A 25970-nucleotide genomic window follows, 5' to 3' on the forward strand; every position below is an offset into this window, starting at 1 on the left:
AATGAAAAAAGGCAGAAACAAAGAGAGTGATAGAAAAGAGTAAATTTCTAGCACAGAATTTCCAGAAGGAGGGGATGCTATTTACACTGAAAGAACCCCGGCTTCCCCACAGGGGACACAATGTCAAATAAATAACAGCCAATGCAAAAGGGGTATGAAAGGGAGAAGAGAAATTTCAAAATGGTATCTTTGGTCTTTTTGTTGCTCCTGCTACATGAGATATCTAGCAATGTCAGATACATTTGATAGAGAGAGAGAGAGAGAGAGAGAGAGACAGAGACTGATAGAGACCGAGAGACAGAGACAGGGAATGAGTCCAAGTGCACAACACTTGCTTTCAAATCTATCAAAATATACCTCATAAAAACAACTACCCAAAACAATTCCCGGAATTCTTTTCACATGAAAAAAAGAAGAAAAACAAAAAAACAAGAGAAGTGTCACTCTCAATGTATTTAACCATTATTTCAACTGTGTTTTACCATCATACACATTTCAGCAACAGTACTATACAACAAGTAAACAAGTATTCCACCTATTCTACATCCACTTCATTTTTTAATTTTGAAAATCCAAAGAACAGCGTTGACTACGAAGGCTATGTCTGTCCATGAAGGTAAATGCATACATGAGGCTGACTCAGTTTCCTGAATCCGGACAGATTTCTTGGAAGCAAAAAGGAGGAGTTTGTATTATACTCCATGTTTGGTGATACATATACTTACCATGTTGGTTTCTATCGGTCTGCTCTGCTTGGCAAAATTTTGCGCGGCTAACAGTGAAAAGACGAGCCGTCTTGCCCAGTCCGCTCTTAGCCAATCAAACGCCTCTAAAAGCTATAAGCACTGAATCATTCCTTTGGGCCAAGGCTCTCCACGCTATCTTGTCAGGTTTACACTCTGTCTCGTCTTCTTTTTTGGCTATTAAGCGTATTCATTGGGCCTTACTTTGCTGCATGCGGTTCGTCTGTATTGTAGTCTTAACCAGTTTTCACCGTGTATCACAATCACACACATTTCAACAGCAGTGCCATCAAACAGATGTTCCAGCTTTCTGCTTCTACTTCTGCAGCAAGCACAGGCTGCAGCTCCCCAGTTCACTCCTTTCACAGAGGCTTTCATGTCCCTGTTCTTTCACCTCCACAGCTGGGCAGCCACATTCTGGTTTCTGGCCATTCTTAACTCACCAAGTCAGCAGCCGCATTCTGGTTTCAGGGAGGACTGGTGTCCACCCGCTGAAGTTTTGAGACATGAATCATGAAGTCTAAAAAGAAAACCAACATTTAAACTAAGAGATTTGCTAACAAACATTTTCAACTATAAAAAAAGAAGAAAAAAAAATAGACCAGCTATACTATATCCATCTTAAATATACTACATCCATCTTAAATAAAAACAAAAAAGCATTTTCACCTGTAGGAATAGGGGAAAACACAACAAACTGTCATGTTCACCCCAGAAATAAAATGAGAGAAATCAAAATGAAAGGACATTTGGTCTCTGTGAGGTGGAGGACAAAAACACCCACAAAAAAAACACCTAAACATGTTCACCTCAGGGACATGGCAGTAAGAGAACCAACCGTCCCGGTCAGTCAGTCAAACAAACCAAAAGACAGGTCCGCTTCACCACTAACAGCTGCGAGGTTGTTCCCTCCACCTGTGGTAAAAACGTCGCCCAAAGTTCTTAAGTCTCTGCAACCTCCATGCCACTTGCAGGCTCACTTCTGTGCAGGCCGGACTCTGACTCACTTTGGGAAGCATCGTCTGCAGACTGGGAAAGTTCCGGCCCCAGATCTTGTGTCTCGGCAACCTCCATGCTTCCGCTGGGTGGCTGCATCTTCTCCAGAGAGGACTCGGTCTCAGTCAAGGTAGCTTGGTCTGCAAGCTCTTCCCAACCCTCCACAGTTTGAGTCTCGGCCGTTTTCAATTCCTTGCCCTCCAGCTGTACAGATGCCTCTTCCATGTTCTCCGTGGAATACTCCTCCCCTGCCTCCTTGTGTACCCCCTCCTCAGCGTAATACTCCCCCTCCTCAGCGTAATACTCCACCCCCCTCCTCATAAAATTCATCCTCCTCATAATATTCACCCTCCTCACTGTAATAGTAATCCCCCTCCTCAGTGTAATCGTACTGCCCCTCATCGTAATACTGCCACTCAGTGAAGTACTGCCCCTCCTCATCGTAATACCCTCCCTCCTCATCACCCTGCTGCTGTTCCATCTTCTCTGGGATGGACTCCTCGGAGGATTCCGACAGGCCCTGGACACCCCTGTCCTCCTCCTCACCCGTCTGAGTTTGCACTGTTCTCCACCTGGCCCCTTCCAGCCGCAGCCAGTCATGCCCCATGTTCCACACCGAGTAATGCTGCTGCTGCTGCTGCTGGCTGGTGGTGGTTGTACCTCTCCTGCGGCTGAAGCGTGTAGTTCTCGTAGTAGATGTGGGGGCAGGTCAGTTTGTGGTTGTTGCAGTTCTCATGGCGAACATAGTAGGATCCGTAGAATGACCACGGTGGATGTGCATCTGTTGGAAAAAAAAAATATATATATATGACCAGTTTACAATCCAAACTTCTGTGTTTTAACTCATGCAAGATTAACATGTCCTTTTTATATATTAAAAAAACTGCCATTCCTCCATGCCTCTCAAACACCACTGGAGATATCTTGTTGAAGGGGCTTAATTACCCTAATTTTTGGACTATAAGGCACTTTTTTTTTCTTTTTCTTTTTTAAACTCACATCTGACCCCTGTGTCTAAGCAGTCTTATAGGCTGTATGTGGCTTATCTGTGTCTGAAAACTAAATTGTCACCACTACTTGGTGCCAGCTGTCACAACAAAATTATGACAACATCAAAGACCACAATAAACACTCACAAACTTGCTAAACAGCAACACTTCATACTTACCAATGTTCGATTCAGCATGGTTCATGTTCACAAACGTTTAAGTTGAAACCAAGTCGGATATTACACCAAACTTCAACTGAATGTTATCACAGTTCACCCTTAGGCCATGAACAAAGAACTGTGTCTGAGTTGGGGATAAAATTATGGTGTGAAAGTAGAGAGTTAAGAAGTGAACTGCTCGCCATTCAAAAGCAGAACACAAAGCAAAATAAAATGGCAGATGGAACCGACAGCATGGGCAGCGGACTGGATTCTGACTGAACACGTCAGTGAGCTAGAGATTTACAACAGTGTGTATTCGAGCAATCTGAGATGATTTCTTCTTCATAATTTTGCTGGAGAACAACACTCTCGATGCCATGGGTTCTTTTTCTGTGCCCTATGTGTATGCAGCCCATGGGACCAGGAAGGAGACAGCATGCACTCTGTACTGACACCCACCGTACTTCTTCGCTCATTGGCTGCAACTCCCACGTTCACTCATATAAACTCAAGTGGGCTTTTACGCACACGACCGTGTTTTTTTTTACCCCACCATATAGGCAGCCATACTGTTTTCGGGGGTGTGCATGCTGGGTATGTTCTTGTTTCCATAACCCACCGAACAGAGTTCAGGCACAAGCAGGTCTGCGCATAAGTTGACCTAGGAGACCAGAAAGATCTCCACCCTGTAACAACCAAGATTCGAACCTGGGATCCTCAGACAAAGTCCAACGCTATAACCACTTGGCTGTTGCACCCGTGTCACTGACCGTACTGACTGGGGTGTCTCCAGCTGGTCTGGCAGCTGGCGATGCAGGCTGCGTTCTGCACATCGAACACTCTCTTGGGTCGCACCGTGTACTCCTTCCTCCGCCACTCTCGCCCACAGAGCTTGTTGATGTTCCTCTTGCTGATCTGGACACACACAGGGGGGTGAGGGTGTGTGCGTGTGCGTGTGCGTGTGTGTTCCTCTTGCTGATGTGGATACACACAGGGGGGGTGTGCGTGCGTGCGTGCGTGCGTGCGTGTGACTTTCCTGCAGATCTACACAAAGAAAATGGGGTGGTTGTTTGTGCGTTAAATAGAGGGAGAGAGACTGTATGTGTGTGTGCGTGCATACGTGTGTGACCTTCTTGATGATCTGGACAAACAAACAGGGGTAGGATATATATATGTGTGTGTGTGTGTGTGTCTGTGTGTGTGTGTCTGTGTGTGTGTGTGTGTGTGTGTCTGTGTGTGTGTGTGTGTGTGTGTGTGTGTGTGTGTGTGTGTCTGTGTGTGTGTGTGTGTGTGTCTGTGTCTGTGTGTGTAACCTGTAGTAAGCAATCCCTTTCTTTCCTTTTTTTTTTTTTTTTAATTATCTAATTTTTTTGGATTTTTTTTATTTTGGGGGGGTATTGTTTTGAGGTGTGTAGGTAATCATCTGAGGTGTGTGTGAAATGTTCTGAGGTGAAGGTGATGGTGTCTGATCTTGTGGTTTCAAACTGATTTAATACCACGTGTCCCCAGAGATGACAATTCCTGTCAAGTGTCTGTAGGAACAATCAGGAAATACGGTGGGAACTTTTTTGAATTTGGTAGGAACACTCAGACTCTGGGTCACATCAGCACAGCCATTCTGCACATGGTGAACTCAGCACCGCTTCACCCCACACCCACCAGGATCTCCATCCCACCCCACACTCACCATGATCTCCAACACCCTCTCCAGGATCTCCATCCCACACTCACCAGGATCTCCATCCCACCCCACACTCACCAGGATCTCCATCCCACCCCACACTCACCAGGATCTCCATCCCATCCCACCCCACACTCACCAGGATCTCCATCCCACCCCACACTCACCAGGATCTCCATCCCACCCCACACTCACCAGGATCTCCATCCCACCCCACTCACCAGGATCTCTATCCCACACTCATCAGTATCTCCATCCCACCCCACACTCACCAGGATCTCCATCCCACTCCCCACTCACCAGGATCTCCATCCCACCCCACACTCACCAGGATCTCTATCCCACACTCACCAAGATCTCCATCCCACCCACCACTCACCAGGATCTCCATCCCACCCCACTCACCAGGATCTCTATCCCACACTCATCAGTATCTCCATCCCACCCCACACTCACCAGGATCTCCATCCCACCCCACACTCACCAGGATCTCCATCCCACTCACCACTCACCAGGATCTCCATCCCACCCACCACTCACCAGGATCTCCATCCCACCCCACACTCACCAAGATCTCCATCCCACCCCACTCACCAGGATCTCTATCCCACACTCACCAGGATCTTCACCCCACCCCACACTCACCAGGATCTCCATCCCACGCTAGTCATTCAATGAGACGATATGACTACAGTCCCGTGTGCAGCATGCATTTAGCGCACGTAAAAGAACCCACAGCAACAAAAGGGTTGTCCCTGGCAACATTCTGTAGAAAAATCCTCTTTGATAGAAAACACCACTCACCAGGATCTCCATGACACCCTGCACAAGATACACCGGCACCCACAGGGCGACCGGCGTCACCCCGCGCATGTACAGCGACCTCTTGTGGCACAGCATCAGGCCGGAGATCTGTCAACACGACAACAACAACAACAGCAACAAGCTTTAATCTATCAGATGCTTCATGTCCGAGGAGGAGCCAATGAGAGTACAATATCAATAATGATAATAATGATAACAACAACAAGAACAACAATAATAATAACACACTACCACACACACACACATACAGAAAAAAAACCATGCAAGCAAGCTCTTGATCTACTATAGGCTGTTTTTACATCTGTGGCAGAACCAATCAGGGTTAAAAAAAAAAAAAAAGAACGACAATAACAAAAGAAAAAAAAAAGCTTAAACCGATGAGGCAATTTTGACCTGACCTGAAGTCTAAGGAAGAGCCCAATCAAAGTAAAACACTGAAGCAAAATAATGTAAAACAACAACAACAAAAACAACCAAAAAACAACAACAAAACCCACAAACAAAAACAACTATGATATGCCGCTGACTGGGTTCAAACCCATGACCTCGAAATCAATCAACTGTCCCGTGATGCTAACCGCTTCACCACAGCCAGTGGTTAGCTGCCAGTTAGCTGACCGGACATTTTCGGTGGGGGAGGAAAGCATGAAAGCGACACAACTAAAGCAGCTGACAGGCGCAACAGCTGAGTGGTTAAAGCGTTGGACTGTCAATCTGAGGGTCCTGGGTTCGAATCACGGTGACGGCGCCTGGTGGGTAAAGGGTGGAGATTTTTACGATCTCCCAGGTCAACATATGTGCAGACCTGCTTGTGCCTGAGCCCCCTTCGTGTGTATATGCAAGCAGAAGATCAAATACGCACATTAAAGATCCTGTAATCCATGTCTGCGTTCGGTGGGTTATGGAAACAAGAACATACCCAGCATGCACACCCCCGAAAACGGAGTATGGCTGCCTACATGGCGGGGTAAAAACGGTCATACACGTAAAAGCCCACTCGTGTGCATACGAGTGAATGCAGAAGAAGAAGAAAGACGACTAAAGCAGCAGAAAATGCACTGTGAAGACAGTGACACAGAATGGCTGAGGGAGACTCAGTGTGTGCTGCTGGGGACACAATGGTTGCCACTATCAGGCAATCTGTTTTAGACCAAGTCTTTTGCAATTTAACAATCTGTGAAGTTTTAAATAGATGCAAAAGCTACTGTGAAAATGTTTCTTAATATACATGTTATTTTATAAACACTGTGTTAGAGAACACTGAACACTGAACACTTTAATGTCAATAGCTTTACAGCCCTAATGACATGGGGGTTCATAATACAAATAACAACATGCATCAATAGTAATAATATTGATGAAAACCAAAGCCAAAACGAAATCAATCAATCTGTGCAACAAAGTGCAGTTCGACCATCCATTCAAAGTAATGGCATGTAGTGAGAAATAAAAACAAAAAACATATATAAATGTATAACATAAATATTTTCCATATGAGAATGACAACACAGATTTCAATTTTCACAATGAGCAACACCTGATACTATTTTATGATTGTTGTTTTTTTTCGTCGCATGTTATTCGCTTCAGGCAATATATTTTGCAAGTGACTGTAGTGAAGTTTCCTGATTTAGATTAAGCACTCCAAAAATATCTTCATTCTTTGCTAAATTTGTTTTAAATACAACACATTTTTCTCGAATATCGTCATAAGCTTTACAACTAAACAAAAAATGTAATTCATCCTCCCTTAAATGACCGCACATCGGACAAGGGGAGAGTAACGAGGGCTCAGTCTGAAACCACTTTTCATAAGCATTCAACCCAATCGTTCTCGTTCTAAATCTGGCGAGACTTGTTCGGTGCCACTTGTTTGTCACAACTGTGATATATTTTTCTGTTTGAAATATACTTTTAAAACTATAAAACCATCTATATTTCTCAGTGCTTTCCATTTTACAGTGCCAATTCTGTTTATATGAAGCAATTAGCCTATCTTTGAATTCTGAAACAAATCCTTCTAGAGAGAGAGAGAGAGAGAAAGTGTGTGTGTGTGTGTGTGTGTGTGTGTGTGTGGAGGGGAGGGTGATTTGGGGTGCATGTATAAATGAAGCTGCTGTCGTGTATTGATTACTTGTACATATTTTGCTTTTGATTTGTAGCTTTCCAATTCTTTGGTCCAACCTTTGTCACGCTCTGTGTATGTGTGTGTGTGTGTGTCTGTGTGTGTGTGTGTGTGTGTGTGTGTACTGGACTTGGATATGGGCTGAGATATTGTGTTGGGTGAGTGACCAGCTGACGGATGCACAATTATTTCCAAATGGATGAATAAAGATGCATTGTATTGTATTGTATTGTACTGTATTGTATTGTAAGCATGAGCCATGTAATGGGATCATCAAGTCACACGACTCACAACTTGCTGTCTGACTGGGGAAAATAGAGCCAACACAAACACTGTTATTGTAGAAAGGTTTCCAAAAATGAGACCAGAATATCTACATCTCTTTAAACCACTCTCTCCACACACACACACACACACACACACACACACACTCTCACTCTCTCATATACATACACACACACACTCTCTCTCACTCTCTCCACACACACACATACACACACACACACTCACTCTCTCATACACACACACTCACACACACACACACACACACAGTTCAGTTCAATTCCTCAAGGAATCATCACTGCGTTCAGACAGATCCATATACACTACACCACATCCGCTAAGCAAATGCCTGACCAGCAGCATAGCCCAATGCACTAAGTCAGACTTTGAAGGGGATTACTCAAATGAAGTAAAATAAGACACACAAACAAATAAATGGTAAAGTCATTAAATTAATGAACAAGTAATCAAATTTCAATAAAAATACACACACACACACACGCACACACACACTCACTGCAAACTGGGTACTGGCGATAGCAGCGCAGACAGATTCTTTGTCACTTGTATATGACAGAGGTACAAGTCGGAACCGGCGCTGGAAAAGGGAGAGAAAAAAGTCTCACTTTATTTTATTTTATTTTTCAATTGATATCACAAAAATTCATGCAACTGGTTTATGTGACTATTTTTAGATACTAAATATACACTGTCATCATTCTGATCATTTAAAATGAAAACCGCAGCTCTTTAATTTCAATTCTTTTGGTTGTTTCTTTCTTTCTTTAGTTCTCAATAACCGATCTATGTCCCCTAACACAGACGTGGGCTTTTTTTTTTTTTTTTTTTTTTTTTTTTTTTTTTAGCTAAAAGTTACCAGCAACGCTGCTAAAAACTGGAAAGAATACTAAAATATACATCAATTCTATTGGGAAAAGAGACTGCAGCAGATCAAAAGAAATGATAAACTCACCGTATTTGTCTGCATGATCTTTCCCAGCGTTGGAATGCCGTTCATTTTCTCATGCAGAGTTGTGATGCGATCCCTTGCCTGAAGAAACACACAAAAAAGGCTGTATTAGAATTTATCATACACACACACACACACACAAAGTACCCCCAACCCCCACCCCACACACAGAAATGTATGACTCGTAGCATTTTGCCATTCTTAATATCAACTTCAAACTTCGACATTTTGCCGTTCTTAATCTAACTTCATACCTTGGTGACATTTCATCATTCATGTCAGTGCAACTTCACAGAAGGCTCAATATGGTATTTCTGTATGATACATTGTATTTGTATTTATTTTTTATCACAACAGATTTCTCTGTGTGAAATTTGGGCTGCTCTCCCCAGGGAGAGCGCGTTGCTATACTACAGCGCCACCCTTTTTTTTTTGTATTTTTTCCTGCGTGTAGTTTTATTTGTTTTTCCTATCGAAGTGGATTTTTCTTCAGAATTTTGCCAGGAACAACCCTTTTGTTGCCATGGGTTCTTTTATGTGCGCTAAGTGCATGCTGCACATGGGACCTCGGTTTATCATCTCATCCGAATGACTAGCGCCCAGACCACCACTCAAGGTCTAGTGGAGGGGGAGAAAATATTGGCGGCTGAGCCATGATTCGAACCAGCGCGCTCAGATTCTCTCGCTTTCCAGGTGGACGCGTTACCTCTAGGCCATCACTCCACTATAGTACACTGAGACCATGTGGGTGTGTAAAGAAGAGATGAGCGTGTGTCTGTGTGAAGGCTGTGTGTGTGTGTGTGTGTGTGTGTGTGTGTGTGTGTGTGTGTGTGTGTGTGAAGGCTGTGTGTGTGTGTGTGTGTGTGTGTGTGTGTGTGTGTGAAGGCTGTGTGTGTGTGTGTCTGTGTGAAGGCTGTGTGTGTGTGTGTGTAAGGGTGGGTTGAAAGAGTGAGTGAGTGAGTGAGTGAGTGTGTTCGTTCTTTAGTTTAACATCTTTTCACTATAAGTGATATTAAATGAAGAGTGAGTGCGAGTGAGTCAGTGAGTGAGTGAGTGTGTGTGTGTGTGTGCTGAGGGTGTGTCAAAGTCAAAAATATTCTGATGTCAGGCCTTTGGCCCATAACATGAGTGATGACATGTTCTGTGTACATGGGAATGTTTACGTTCATTTACTTATTTATAGTCTGTTCATCTAAGATGATATTAGACTGAAAATAAATTATATTATTTGGATTATTATCATTCCTATCATATGTTTACATTTTTGTAGCTTGCATCCACACATTCATTGCTTTGTGAACAAAACTAGACAGCTTAACTCTCTCCATATGAACGGCGAAAGAGACGACGTTAACAGCGTTTCACCCCAATTACCATCATCAAAATATTGCAAGAGGAAGGCTCTTATACTGAAGAGGTGAATGTTGACAAAAAATACAATTCTGACGACGGAAGCTAAAGGTTGGGTCATTCAGACACCCACTGGACATCCGAGGGGTCTGTGTAGAGGAGAAGAGAGGACTGGCCGTACTGAGTGAGTTAAATAAAACAGAATCATTAATACTGGACATAATTAGAATCTAAACATACATGGATTTCGAGAATATTTTGGCAGAATAAATTCATTTCTTACTTCACCATACTTGGGACATACAAGTAAAAAGTGAAGTTCTGATTCTAGCGTGTTCTTGCAAAAAGGGCACCATTTGCTTCTGTCCAGGCTGGGTTTATATTGTAAAATATGTGAGTTAAGAGGTGACATACCAATTCTAAATCTTGAAAATGTTTTGCGCTGTTGGACATTAACAAGATACAAATAAGGGTGTTGAGGGTGTGTGTGTAAGGATGGGATAAGAGAGAGAGAGAGAGAGGATGTCTGCGTGTGCTGTGTGTGCAAGCTTGCTATGGGCATTGGCAATGTGTTTTAACTTACGCCGGATGAAGGACCCTGATAGGGGCCTTAGACAGCTTTGAATTTTTGGAGTGGACCTAATTTCCATAATGATGTTATGAGCTAAGAATTATCTTATCTGACCTTCCCACTCTCCACTGCGACTAATAAATGCAGTGTGTGTTGCTGTGTTCACAAGCAGGAGAGCAGTTTTCAATGACTGGTTCATGTGAACAGTGCCTGCCAACGACAACATCTAACAGTTTTGTCTCAGTCACAAGGCAGACAACAGAATGAGGCAAAGGGGCCCTATTGTGCCAATATAACGTTCTGAATTTAATCTGTTTCAAGCTCTTTGTGCTTTCCTGGATTCATTTACAAGTCATCGGTGTGTGCAAATTTCAAACAAAAAATAAGGCTACTTTCATCATCTCACTGTATGATAGCATAAGAAGGGAGGTAGTTTTATATTTTGTCCTCAACTAACTCATTATGTTACTGATCAGTCTGGAAGTTTTCAGTACATAAATTGTAATATTTTTATTTTTGCGATTTTTTTTCTTACCCATACAAACTGGTTGTCTGTGGGGAAAGTCAGGGGAGCTAACTGGCAGTACTCAGTGACTTAAACCAGAGGACCACAAGCAGGCTGTGACTTACCTCCACCTGGTAGAAGCTCCGCCCCTTCCAGTACAGCATGTCCAGCACATAGTACATCTGGATCTCCTTCAGGTACATGCAGTCCAGGATGGTGCAGTCGTTCTCCTCTGCACAGCCCACACCAACAACACTGTCAAAACTTTTGTACGACAGTCAGCCGTGTCCAGCTATGACCATCAGAACAGCAGAGGAGGCAACGGCTGTCCCAACTACATGGGCTAGAATCTGCTTGTAGTGGAGAGTGTTTTGCCCAGGTTGCTATCCCCATTCTCTCAGCCCAGAGGGTTTTAGGACAGTCGGCATTGGGATGGTCCCCAAAAGGTCAACTAGCCCCCAAAGGCTGCAGCACTATGAGCCAGTGCAATTTTGCTTCCTGGGATCTGAGTGTCATTGTCCTCCACAAAAACCACTGATCATACAGCTCTCACACTATCAAAATGCACACCAACCAATAACGCTGTCAAACTAATTACTACACATCAACCAACAACACTGTCAAACTACACATCAACCACAAACTACACATCAATCACAAACTAAACAACACTGTCAAACTATACATCAACCAACAACACTGTCAAACTACACACATCAACCAACAACGCTAACTACACATCAACCACAAACTACAAATCAATCACAAACAACACTGTCAAACTACACATCAACCACAAACTACACATCACAAACTAAACAACACTGTCAAACTACACATCAACCACAAACTACACATCAATCACAAACTAAACAACACTGTCAAACTATACATCAACCAACAACACTGTCAAACTACACATCAACCACAAACTACACATCAACCACAAACTACACATCAATCACAAACTAAACAACACTGTCAAACTATACATCAACCAACAACACTGTCAAACTACACATCAACCAACAACACTGTCAAACTACACATCAACCAACAACACTGTCAAACTACACATCAACCAACAACACTGTCAAAATACACATCAACCACACACAACAGCACTGTCAAACTACACATCAACCAACAACACTGTCAAACTACACATCAACCACACACAACAGCACTGTCAACTACATATCAATCACAAACTAAACAACACTGTCAAACTACACATCAACCACACACAACAACACTGTGAAACTACACATCAACCACACACAACAACACTGTCAAACTACACATCAACCACACACAACAACACTGTCAAACTACTCATCAACCACACACAACAACACTGTCAAAATACACATCAACCACCAACACTGTCAGTTACACATCAACCAACAACACTGTCAAACTACACATCAACCAACAACTCTGTCAAACTACACATCAACCAAAAACGCTTTTAAACTACACATCAACCAACAACCTTACACACTGGACATAACCTTATTCACATAGCAGATTCATAAATAATATTAATGACGATGATGAAGACTGATTCACAAAATTAAAGTCAGGTACTGACTGGTCTAACAGGGGAAACAACTGGAACTTAAGTTTAGTCCATCAGAAATCGCTTCCCCTGAAGCAATCCTGGTTTGTTTTTTGTTGTTGTTTTTTTTGTTTTTTGGTTTTTTTCTATTTGAGTTAATCTTTCTGGCAGGGTATTTTCTTTTTACAAATGAGTGTATTCTAAAAGCCAGGAAGAAGGTGATCAATAAGACAAGTTTTCCTGCTTCACATTTAACCCATTACTTCACAACAAGATTATACTTCAAATTTGTCATGAACTCAAAAAAACTGGTGGTCCTCTCGTTTGATGTTCATGCAGATATTTTGATGGGAGACAACTGTTCCCTTCAAACAAAATCAACACCACAAAGGGAACACACTCCAGCAACCAAACACAACCCAACAGCCTGGACCTGCTGTTATTAGGAGGGATGTACTACTTTTTTCAGTGTTGTGTGTGTATGTGTGGGTGGGAGGTGCTCTGGTGTGTGTGTGTGTGTGTGTGTGTGTGTGTGTGTGTGTGTGCTGCTCATGGTGACTGTTTCTTCACGATTATTTTTCTTGACGATTGTTGCTTCTCTTTTGTAACAAAAAATTAATATGATTTGTGGGGCGCCATGAGTGATTGTTTGTTATTTGAATTTTCTTGAGAATTTGTGTATCTCTCTTGTTATATCTAATTTAATTTGTGAAACGCTGTGAGCCTCTCTGTGAGGGAACAGTGCTACAGAAGAGCACTCATTAATAATGGAGTGCTCTTCTATAGTGCAATTATTATAATTATTCTTTCTACTATTCCACGTTACCTGCCTGAACTGTCTGGCAGTGATTGGAGAAAGATTGATCACAAGTACTGTTAACTTTCCAACAAACATTCCCCCCCCCACTCTTCCCACCCACCCCTGGCCCCCCACTAAACACCCCCACCCCCACCCATACAAAAACACACACACAACACCACACACGCACAAACAACACACACACACAAACACAACACAAACAACACACACACACACACACACACACATACAACACAAACAACACACACACACGCCATGTCTGTGAGAGAAACAGAACAAACATCAGTCAAAAAAATTAATAAATAAAATAAATAAATAAATAAATAACCCAGAAAAGTGAGCGTACCATTCACAGCACTGATGGAGCTGCGGCTCCCTCCTGGAAGGTGCGACTCGTGTTCCTCCAGAAACTTCCCCGACCAACTGTGCACACGGGTCGATTTCTGATCACACACACACACAGACACACACACACACGCACGCACACCCACACACACAGACAGCAATGTTCAAACTGTCATCCAAATTCAACTGTAACCTATCTGCTGTGACACCGGCTCACAACAGACTGATCTGAGAACAAATCATTAAAAATTTCATGAAACCAACAAATGCACCGTCTGCTGGAAATCCTGCCCTTCACTGGGAAAAGCAATGATTCTGACTCAAAACTCGGATTTTACAAGCCTTTCAAAACTGATGCTGTGAGGTTTTAAAGCCAAATTATTTGCTGACTGAAATGTGTTTCATCCATGGTTAACATCAAAAAATATGAAACAGGAACACAAAGCACAACACCAAACAGCTAACATGTGTCATCAATCTTGTCTGGATATTATAATGTACACAGTCCTGCTTTAGACATTTCTCTTCTTTACTTTAGCAATATTCCTTAGTTAAAGGATTAAAAAAAAATTTTAAAAAAAAGAAAAGAAACTGACAAACCATTTATTCATCTGCTCATCCCTTTCTAGAATAAGAACATTTCTTCAGCAAATTCTGGTCGTTCAACATCAGAATCGCATGCATCAGTTACAGCTTTATGAAACAAACAGCAGTCATACAAAAAAGACGGATGTATAAGAAATATTTAACAAGAGAGGCAAGGCCTTCAAGACTCACTTGTGATAAATTAAGTCCCCTAGCATTAATTACAGAGTAATTTCCCTTTTTTACTATCTGCACCAAAACGTTTGCAAAATAAATAAAACTTCCATGCTTAGCAAAAGAAGTTCCTGTTTGAACAAAAAATGATAATAATGACTCCTCTTGTTGTTGTGTCAGAATAAGAGGTCAAAGTGCCAAGTTTAGAGAATACAAAAAATATAAATATAACAGTAAATGCAGTTTGCATATAATTAGGCTTCTTTTATTTTTTTGTGCCTATCCCAGAGGTGCAATATTGTTTTAAACAAAATGACTGGAAAGAACTGAATTTTTCCTATTTTTATGCCAAATTTGGTGTCAACTGACAAAGTATTTGCAGAGAAAATGTCAATGTTAAAGTTTACCACGGACACACAGACACACGGACACACACACACACAGACAACCGAACACAAGTGAGTCAAAAATCAAAGTGTGTTCACTGCTCTCAGATCAAGATTTTGTTGTTGCTGAGAACTGACTGTGAGACTGATTTTTCAGTATTATGATTTGATCGAGTTGTGCACTATTCCTTCATTGTGATGTATGTGACTGGTTTTAACTGCATGAGTGTTTTGAACACAACATATGTGCATAGTTACATCACTGATGACGTTATTGGAAGAAGGGAAATAACTCTTGAAGGCTGAGAATGCACACACTGTTTCTGGCATGGTGTATCTCTGGACAATTTTCTCAGTTTTAGGCTTATTGTTTTGAATATGGTTTTATGACTTGAAACACCACTTTCTGTTTTTCCCCTGACACTGAAGGGGTTTGGTCTCAAGCATTGATATGATTTTCATGCACTGTGATACTGGTGTTTCTCTTAAGCATTGTGATAGTAATCATTTAGGTAAAACCGTTTCATGATGTCTGATATGTATGCTAACAGTTTGTGCATGGCATTTTTGCGTGTGTACGTACACAAACTACTGTTAAAGTGATAGATTAAATTTAGTGTGTAAATTGTCAGTTTTATGTGTAGAGGCATGTTTCATATATCAGTTTTTACACTGCACAGCACAATTTAGCATTCTTCACACGGAAAGACACAGTACAAACGAAGTCGCTAAGTGACGACGAACACTCACGTGGGACGCCACAACCAGCCTTCTCGTGCCCTCCGGACACACAGAACACATCCACTCAGACATGTTGCTAGGCAACCACTCCGCGCTGCATGGCTTGACAGGAACCATGCACTGCAATAAAAGCATCGACAGTGATACAGTGTTCTGTGCAACACAACACACACACAATGGTATCAACAGTGGTACAATGTTCTGTGCAACCACAACACACACAATGGCATCAACAGTGATACAATGTTCTGTGCAACAGAACACACACAATGACGTCAACAGTGTCACAATGTTCTGTGCAACAGAACACACACAATGACGTCAACAGTGATACAGTGTTCTGTGCAACACAGTAATGACAACAGTGATACAATGTTCTGTGCAACACACACAATGACATCAACAGTGATACACTGTTCTGTGCAACACAACACACACAATGACATCAACAGTGATACACTGTTCTGTGCAACACAACACAATGGCATCAACAGTGATACAGTGTTCTGTGCAACACAACACACACAATGGTATCAACAGTGATACAATGTTCTGTGCAACACACACAATGACATCAACAGTGATACAATGTTCTGTGCAACACAACACAATGGCATCAACAGTGATACAGTGTTCTGTGCAACACACACACAATGCCATCACTAAAAATACAATGTTCTGTGCAACACAACACACACAATGGCATTCACCAGCAATACATCACTGTGCACCCACAACACACTGAATGGCATCAACAGTTAATACATTGTTCTGTGCAACACAACACACACAATGGAAAGACCAGCGCAGCAGGGAAGTAAAGCATTCTGTGAGCATTTCATTTCATCTTCTTGTAAAGTCTTTTAATACACTATTAAAATATACTAACACACACACACACACACACACACACACACACACACACACACACATGCATATATACTAACACACACACACACACACACACACACATGTATATATACTAACACACAGACTTTCAGTTTCATGTTTCTCAAGGAGATATCACAGCGTTTGGACTAATCCATATCCATGTGAAATGCTTTTATTTGAGAACATATGTTTATTACTCTTGTTTAATCAAGTTATCCGCATGTGTGGGGTGGGGGGAGGGGTGTGTGTGTGCGCAGATTATCTGGTTGTGGTTTTCCGCAATTCATCTTTATTCTTATCTTATCTGTCTATTATAATCAATGTGCAGTATAGTAGGCTATGTTTATAATTATATTCAAATAATGTTTCTTAATTCTTTCTGTTTTTACATTAAGAACACTAGTTATTACCTGCAGTGTGTGGATGTATGTATGAAACGATGTATGTGATATTTTTTACATTTGTATCTTCGTAATATTTGTAGGGCCTTTGTTGGCTTTTACAGTTATGGTCCCCATGTTGTTTACTTGTCTATGTTGTGATAATGCACCTGACCAAATTTCTCCAGTTGGAGATAATAAAGTTATTCTTATCTTATCTTATCTTATACATGTACACTGCGCTACATCTGCTGGACAGATGCCTGACAGCAGCATAACCCAACACACTCAGTCAGGCCTTGAGTGCATGCATATATATATTTGTGTACTTATCAAAGCGGATTTCTTCTTCAGACTTTTCCAGAGAACAACTTTTCTTGCCATGGGTTCTTTTCCAGTGCACCAAGAGTGAAGTGCATGCTGCACATGGGACCTCAGCTTATCTCATCCTAATGACTGGACGCTCAGTTTGATTTTCCAGTTAAAACCTGGCAAAAAGGGCGAGAGCGGGATTTGAACCCCGACCGTAAAGGACACTGTACTGGCAGATGAGCATCTAAGCCATTCTGACTGATTGATTGATTGATTGATGTGGATACTTCTATAGCACCTATCCTTGGTCAGAGACCAAGCTCTAAGCGCTTTACATACACAGGGACATTTGCACCACAGGCTCCCTACCTGGGTAGAGCCGACTGACAGCTGCCACTTGGCGCTCATCATTCGTTTCCTGTGTCATTCAATCAGATTTCAGACGCACACTCATACACACTCAGACAGACATGTAACATTTTACGTGTATGACCGTTTGTTTTTTTATTTACCCCGCCATGTAGGCAGCCATACTCCATTTTCAGGGGTGTGCATGCTGGGTATATTCTTGTTTCCATAACCCACTGAACGCTGACATGGATTACAGGATCTTTAACGTACGTATTTGATCTTCTGCGTGCGCATACACACGAAGGGGGTTCAGGCACTAGCAGGTCTGCACATATGTTGACCTGGGAGATCGGAAAAATCTCCACCCTTTACCCACCAAGTGCACCGAGATTCGAACCCAGGACCCTCAGATTGAAAGTCCAACGCTTTAACCATTCAGCTATTGCACATTCCTCTCACACACACACACATGCACAAGCATATGATCAACACAGCCCACACGGATGTAACACAAAAGGCAGGGAAGGATATAAAAAAAAAAACACACACACAAAGATAATGTTTACAAGAAAAGCTTACATCAAAAAGTATGTTTATAGATATTGTTCAAACTGAATTGAACTTTGTGTCTTTTTCAGACCAGCACTGAAGTAGCAGGCAATATATTCCACAAGGTTGGTTTCTGAAGCTGAAAGTGCTTTCTGGCCAATATATCTCATTTTTCTTTAGGAAATTTTTTAGCTTTTCATTTGATGACCAGACAGTCCACAACAAGTTATATATATGCAGAGCGATGGATACGTACAAGTAAAAGCCCAAACACGCATCAACTAGTGAATGTGTGAGCTGCTACTAAAGTACACTACACACTAAGTGGAGGAAAAAAAGGAGGAGGAGGAAGAGAAAGAAGAATCTTGCTTTTATAATCAAGGCTCAGTCATTCTTAATGACTTTTCCTGATCACACACACACACACACACACACACACACACACACCACACCACACCACACACACACACACACACCATCCCAACAAGAGTTCAGTCACTCTAGATGAAATCCAGAAAATTTTACCTGATGCAGAGTCTTCTGACTGGAGTCTCCCACTCTCAGATACTGCCTCACAATGCTTTCTGCATCAAATCCAACCCTGCAGCACAGGCATGTGATACATTAAAACAAAAACAAAAAAATACAACCCACCTTCCTCTTCTCCTCTCCTGTCAGTCCAATGTCACTGACACAACACACAAATCTTTTTTTTTTTTCATATTATAATTATTATTTATTTATTTATCTATTTATGTATTTATTTACTTATTTATGTACGCTTATCTATTATTTATCAACCTTTTTTTTCATATTATAATTATTATTTATTTATTTATCTATTTATGTATCTATTTACTTATTTATGTACACTTATTTTTTTTTTTTTCCTCAAGGCCTGACTAAGCGCGTTGGGCTACGCCACTGGTCAGGCATCTGCTTGGCAGATGTGGTGTAGCGTATATGGATTTGTCCGAACGCAGTGACGCCTCCTTGAGCTACTGAAACTGAAACAAATCATTAAGGAACACTGTAAAAGCACAGAGCAAATACTTCAGTTAAAATACACAACCCTTCCCCCAAAACTGAAATAAATTATCTACTGATTTGCTCGAAACAGAAACTTCTGTTTTTGCATGCTTCTGTTAGTTCCAAAACAAAGCTTCTGCAACAAAACTAAACCTAGACATATGTACTTGTAGTTTTGCAAATAGACATGTCAATGACTTGCTAATATTTCAGTGTGTTTCTAAAAAAACTTTTTTTTATTCAATTATTACATTGTATAAAGAACTAACATATTTAACAAATAGCATAAAAGACGATAACTGAAAAACAGGAAACTCACTGTAACAAACAACAATGATTGTAATTCTTACACCTCCGTTTTCAGTGGTTGGTTTCTACTTTCAAACAGGGTCAAAGAGAAGAACACTATTTCCATGTCCATTAAATATTCCCTGAGGTACCAGCTTGCCATGAACATTTGTAATGCACAACCAGTTTTGTGCTGTGCTTTGAACTATTTGTTCCTGGCAAGGAGATTAGAGATTATTCAGCACTGGACTCACAGCTAAGAGTTTTTCCACAAACTAAGAAAAGCCCAGTTCACCTCGGGTCAAACTCACCAATCTCCCTCCCTCCTTCCCTCTGTGACTACGTGAATGCATGTGTTTTGGTGATAGTTTCTTAACAGAGCGAGACAGAGTGAATTTAAATCTTCATAGAGGGAGGGACAGTGAAATACAGACAGAGCGAGACAGTGGCATATGCACATGTACAATTTTAGAACTTGGGCAAGTGTCTGATTATAATTATCAAAGTAACAATGCTTGCACCACAAGGTATTTTTCCATAGTACTGTGTAACTCGTGAGAGGTAGAAATACACTGCCTTTTGCTCTCTCTCTCTCACATGCATGCATGTGCGCACACACAGACACGCACACACACTTTCACCTCGACATCTCAAGCCGAGCATGACCACCATTGATGGTTATACACAGACTCACTTGTTGAGACCCAGAGTCAATGAACCATGGCACAGGGTCATGGTGGCCTGCTCTTCCCAACATGGGCGGCTTTGTTGCCATACACATTCATCTGTTATGAAGAAAATAGGAAGTAATACAACCAAACTCTGTACACATTTGTATCACACAAAACTGAACTTGTGAATCAAAATCCAAGGATATATGTGCATCAGCGATGGACAAATACACATATAACTTGGCGATACTTTAGTGGCAGCCTCGGTCTGTCCCCTAAGACAATGGTGTGGCACCTGTCAGCCAACAAGCACCACAGCTCAAACGGCATCAGTGGTGGCTCTGAACGATCCAATCCTAGAACAGCAGCCTGGTTGAGTCGTTCCCAGACCTGGCACCTGAAAGTGGATGAAGTGACATCAGTGGCAGCATGGGCCTTCCTCTGCCGCTTTGTCCCACAAGTTGTACGGTTCGCTTCTCCTTGGCTCCCTGGATCCCCTCAGTCAGTGTCTGTCTCCAACAAGCACAATCCTCAGCATTGCTTTCCCGCTTGTTTCCGTCATTCAATGGCAGCAGAGATCAGGTCTCTTTTGCATGCTTCTCTCTCTCTCTTTGTGGCCTAAGTACAGAAGACTAACATCGTAAGACAGTTTCATGTTTGCTGTTCTGAAGGTCTGTTTGGGATTCATCGCTTTGCAGTCCTCCAGACATGTCCCAACTGTCGCGGATGTCGCTTTGCAGTCCTCCAGACATGTCCCAACTGTCACTGATGTCGCTTTGCAGTCCTCCAGACATGTCCCAACTGTCACAGATGTCGCTTTGTAGTCCTCCAGACATGTCCCAACTGTCACAGATGTCGCTTTGCAGTCCTCCAGACATGTCCCAACTGTCGCAGATGTCGCTTTGCAGTCCTCCAGACATGTCCCAACTGTCGCGGATGTCGCTTTGCAGTCCTCCAGACATGTCCCAACTGTCGCGGATGTCGCTTTGCAGTCCTCCAGACATGTCCCAACTGTCGCGGATGTCGCTTTGCAGTCTCACTGAGGACTGACCTCAGGCTTCAGCTTGTGGACCTGGCCCTCTTCAGTGCCTCAGTGTTTGAAACCTTGTCTTGCCCTAATATTCCAAGCGTGTCTGAGGCAATGTATTCCCAGAGTGTCTGAGGCAATGTATTCTAAATATGTCTGGAGCAATGTATTCCTAACGCGTCAGTGACGGTGTATGAGGCAGTGTCACATGGAAGTTCATCTTCTCTAGTCGACTGTCCACCTACCCCCCTCTTTGCCTCACGGGGAAGAATGCTGAACATGCCCACCTGCCGGACCGTCAGTCCAGAGTTTTCAGTGTGTTGCTCAGCCACACTGTTGACGTTCCTGGTTTCCAACCACTATTGCAGCCTCCCGATATCTGGCTCCCATGGATAATGGGTCCCAGGTACTGGAAGTTATCAGCTGCCTGAAGAGCTAAACTAAGGTTGGGATGATTTGTGGCATATGAATTATTCATGATTTGTGGCATATGAATTATTCATAATGACCTTCAGACCCCTAACCTCATTTCACTGAATGTCAGGCTGAAATCACTGCAGGTCTTGGCCAATCTATTCATCATGCATTGAAATCAAAAGCATTCTCAGCTGACATGCAAATAAGGGATCACAACTATTATGTGACTTTGCTGGACATTTTTGAGCCAACTGTGATCTTTGCTACAGAAAAAAAACAAGAACAGGTTGATATGTAACCTGTGTAAGAAGTACCAGTTTGTTGATGAATGTTGAAACTCTGAATCTGGATATTTCTATAAAACAAAACTGCAAAAGCTGGCAGCTATTGCAGCTGCTCATGTGAATGGCATCTGCTCTTCCTAGTCCTGCACTGTTTAACGTATCACCATAAATATCTGGGATTTTCCTCACCCTCTTTCTCTGATCTTTTTGTCACTGTTTCTGGTTTCTGCAACTCTCTCTCTCTCTCTCTCTTCTCTAGATATATAGACAATGTGCTTTTGACTGTTGAAAAAAGCAAGGAACATACACAACTGTATTTATCGCCAATAGGACTGACAAAGCTTCAAGGAGTTTTAAGCCCCTAAAAACTGAATTCAGAATTCAAGGAGCATGCCAACCCTGTATCAGTCACAAGCATCAGCAGTTAAGGGGCTTAACCACTTAACATTTTGCTCAAACTGGTTTGGTTTCTCCGACACTTGCATTCTGAGTTTGGCAAGAGGTAGAGAGAGAGAGTGTGGTCATGAGCGGTTCATGTAATTTGTAACTTCATCTTTCATGTAAAGCGCTCCGAGCTCTTACAGATGGGGGCTATACAAAAATGCACATTATCATTAGTAGTAGTAGTAGCTTTTCTTCTTCTTCTTCATATTATCATCATTATTACTCATTTTCATTATCTAATGTTTCCACGAACAAAGCCAACTGCATCATTTCATTCTGACAATGTTCATGGCTCTTCATCTGACACACGTACTGTCACCGACCACCGCAGGGGGGCGAAGAAAAGGACGGAGGAAGCACTCACGCGTACTGTACGTTGAGGACCTCCTTTCGCAGGGCCTCCTGCTGCGTGGGGTTGCACCTGTAGATCACCTGCTCCACTGTGGACGGGGGCTCCTCCCCTTCCGCCAAAGGTGCGCAGCTGTTGCACAGGCTCAGCGACCATGGGTCCATCGCCCTGAAACCCCAGACATCAAGCAGCACGACAGTGAGGAGAAAAGACAGTGCCCGAGTTGGACAAGTGTATGTGTAGAACCTTCAGTTCAAGTGGTGATACTGTATTTGTATTTCTTTTTATCACAACAGATTTCTCTGTGTGAAATTCGGGCTGCTCTCCCCAGGGAGAGCGCGTCGCTACACTACAGCGCCACCCATTTTTTTGTATTTTTTCCTGCGTGCAGTTTTATTTGTTTTTCCTATCGCAGTGCAGTTTTCTACAGAATTTTGCCAGGAACAACCCTTTTGTTGCTGTGGGTTCTTTTACGTGCGCCAAGTGCATGCTGCACACAGGACCTCGGTTTATCGTCTCACCCGAATGACTAGCGTCCAGACCACTACTCAAGGTCTAGTGGAGGGGGAGAAAATATCGGCGGCTGAGCCGTGATTCGAACCAGCGCGCTCAGATTCTCTCGCTTCCTAGGCGGACGCGTTACCTCTAGGCCATCACTCCACTCTAATAGGAAGCATGAGACTTAAGGCAGTGAAGAGAAAACAGTGCCTGAGCTGAACATCAAGTATCTGTGTAGTAGAACCATCACTTCAACGACAAGTGGTGAGACTGTAAAAAACTGAGTGGGAGCATGAGATCTGTTCGGTGCGGTGGTGATAAGATGATGTTCAAAACTTCAATGTCAAAGCTTAAGTGTGTGAAATGGCACTAAGTAGCGATCAACACTTTTGTTTTTGGTTTGTTTGTTTTTTTGTTTGTGATTGAGTACTAACTTTAAACCACAGGGGCAAATCTCATTTCAGGTTGAATAAAAATGTAGGAATTTTACTGGGAGGAAAATGAACCAACAACCTGGGAACAGCAACATGCTCCTGGCAGCACAGGTTTGGATTCATATAGGTTTTTAATCACAAAATTGTGTTTGTATGTCTGTTTTTTACTTTTAAACCTTTTGAAACCCATCATGGCAAAAAATTTTAAAATATTATGCCAGGAACCCAGATCAATGGCACAATACTCTGAGTGCAGGGTTATGCCCTTTGCACATATTTTTATCTGCTACACTGCCCTGATGAGAAATCAGAAAAATCCTTTCATGATCAGTTGGGGTTTTAGTGCGGATTTTCTTTACTCATTATTCAACTTTTATCTTTGATATCCAGTGAGACAGTTTGCTACCGAGCTTTATCACTGACACTGTGGTGACAGGAACAATATATTCTGTCAGTAATAGAGGCAAAATTGAACACCTTTACAAACATGTATCATTTTTTTTTTTTTAAATCTTCAATGATTAAAAAAAAAAAAAAAAGCATGTCATTTTTCATTACAGATTAAGAACAATACTTTTAAAACCTGTATAAATTCTGCCAGTCTATAATGCAAGTGGGCATGAGCCTATACATGTAGAAGCAACAATAACATGGAGACACACAATACTCAAAACTTTAATTCACAGTCTCTTGCTTCCATACAGGCACACATGTGCGCACTTTCGTTACGTAGTGCAAGGCGAGAAGTGAAGGACTCACGAGGTGGTGATATCCTCCTCCGTGCCGGAACTGTCGCTCCATTCAATGTCCTCCTCCTCCTCCCTGCCTCTCGGCCACTCCTCCAGCTGCAAACCTCCACTCAGGTCTTCTGCCAGCGTCTCCATCACACTGAAAACCCCCGTCACACCGCAAACATCATGATCATTCATCCATTCACTGTCATTGCACCAAACTGTATCATACTGCTTCACTGTCACCAGAACGTGTTCTCACTCATCAATTCACTGTCACCATACCATACCATCACAGTCAATTCACTGTCACCATACCATACCATCACTGTCAATTCACTGTCACCATACCATACCATCACTGTCAATTCACTGTCACCACACCACACCATCACTATCAATTCACTGTCACCATACCATGCTATCGCTGTCAATTCAGTGTCACACCATGCTATCACTGTCAATTCACTGTCACACCACACTATCACTCAATTCACTGTCACCACACCATACTATCACGGTCAATTCACTGTCACCAACATTCCTCCTATATTGAGTACTAAGTGTTAACAAAAACAAAAACAAAACAAAAAACACCCTGCAAATCAACACAGAACAGAGGGTCGACACATACAGAATACTGAAAGCTACATTTGGACATTTCAGTTTTTTACACTTTTACGTTTTAGTTTCAAGGTAGTATCAAAGTATGCGGGCTGATCCTTTTTGTTGTATAAGCTAAACAAAATCTGCATTGGTTTAAAAAAAAAAAAAGCAAAAAAAAAAAAAAGCAAATGCTTGACCTTCACACATATATAAAACAAAATTAATATGCTGGTCAGGCTATAAGAGCCTACCCTTTGTTTATCATATGTGTAAAACATTAACACAGAATGAATAATTGAATTCTGATCATTTAACAAAATAAGTAAATACTTTGATTTAGAATATTATAAGAAAGTGAAACAAAGAGATCCCTAAAATTAGAAGGCAAATGATGCGCAGACCTGCACAGTAGCGCCTGAACCCCGGTCATGTGTATAACAGAATGCATACAACTTTACAAGATCAAATACGCACATTAAAGATCCTGTGATAAATGTCAGCGTTGTGGCCGCGGGTTATAGAAACAAGAAATACCCCCTATGCACCCCCACACCACCCGAAAACGGAGTATGACTGCACTGATTCAAGGCGGGGGTAAACAAGGCCATGCACGTAAAAGCACGCTCGTGTAGGCCTGCACATGAGTCCTGAAAGTCACAGTGAACGTGTGAGTCGCAGCCCATGAACGAAGAAGCCAAATGATTGAAACAGGCTAGGTTTTGACAATATATTTGGCAATATAAAATATAACTAAGATGAATATAAAATTAAAAACTAGTATGGAAACGTGTTTCTCTGTCAAGAAATTGGACAAAACAACCACACACCCGTCCACACGTTGAGACACTCACGTCAAGTTACTACACTGACACCGACATTTCTGTTCGTTGTTTTTCAGT

At 42.1% G+C, this 25970-nt stretch overlaps 1 protein-coding gene across 1 annotated transcript; it reads right to left on the bottom strand.

Moving 5' to 3' along the window:
- Window positions 1-2212: 2212 nt before the first annotated feature.
- On the bottom strand, window positions 2213-24619 carry LOC143282349 (uncharacterized). Its single transcript, XM_076587957.1, has 11 exons — window positions 24494-24619; window positions 22818-22970; window positions 18819-18894; window positions 15820-15930; window positions 13926-14022; window positions 11324-11430; window positions 8776-8853; window positions 8320-8400; window positions 5375-5482; window positions 3660-3804; window positions 2213-2520 (listed from the first exon to the last, which is right to left on the bottom strand). The coding sequence occupies exons 1-11, from the start codon at window positions 24616-24618 to the stop codon at window positions 2336-2338; spliced, it is 1266 nt and encodes a 421-aa protein (XP_076444072.1). The 5' UTR covers window position 24619; the 3' UTR covers window positions 2213-2335.
- Window positions 24620-25970: the final 1351 nt, after the last annotated feature.

Source organism: Babylonia areolata, chromosome 5 (genome assembly GCF_041734735.1).
Source record: "Babylonia areolata isolate BAREFJ2019XMU chromosome 5, ASM4173473v1, whole genome shotgun sequence".
NCBI classification, from domain to species: domain Eukaryota; kingdom Metazoa; phylum Mollusca; class Gastropoda; order Neogastropoda; family Buccinidae; genus Babylonia; species Babylonia areolata.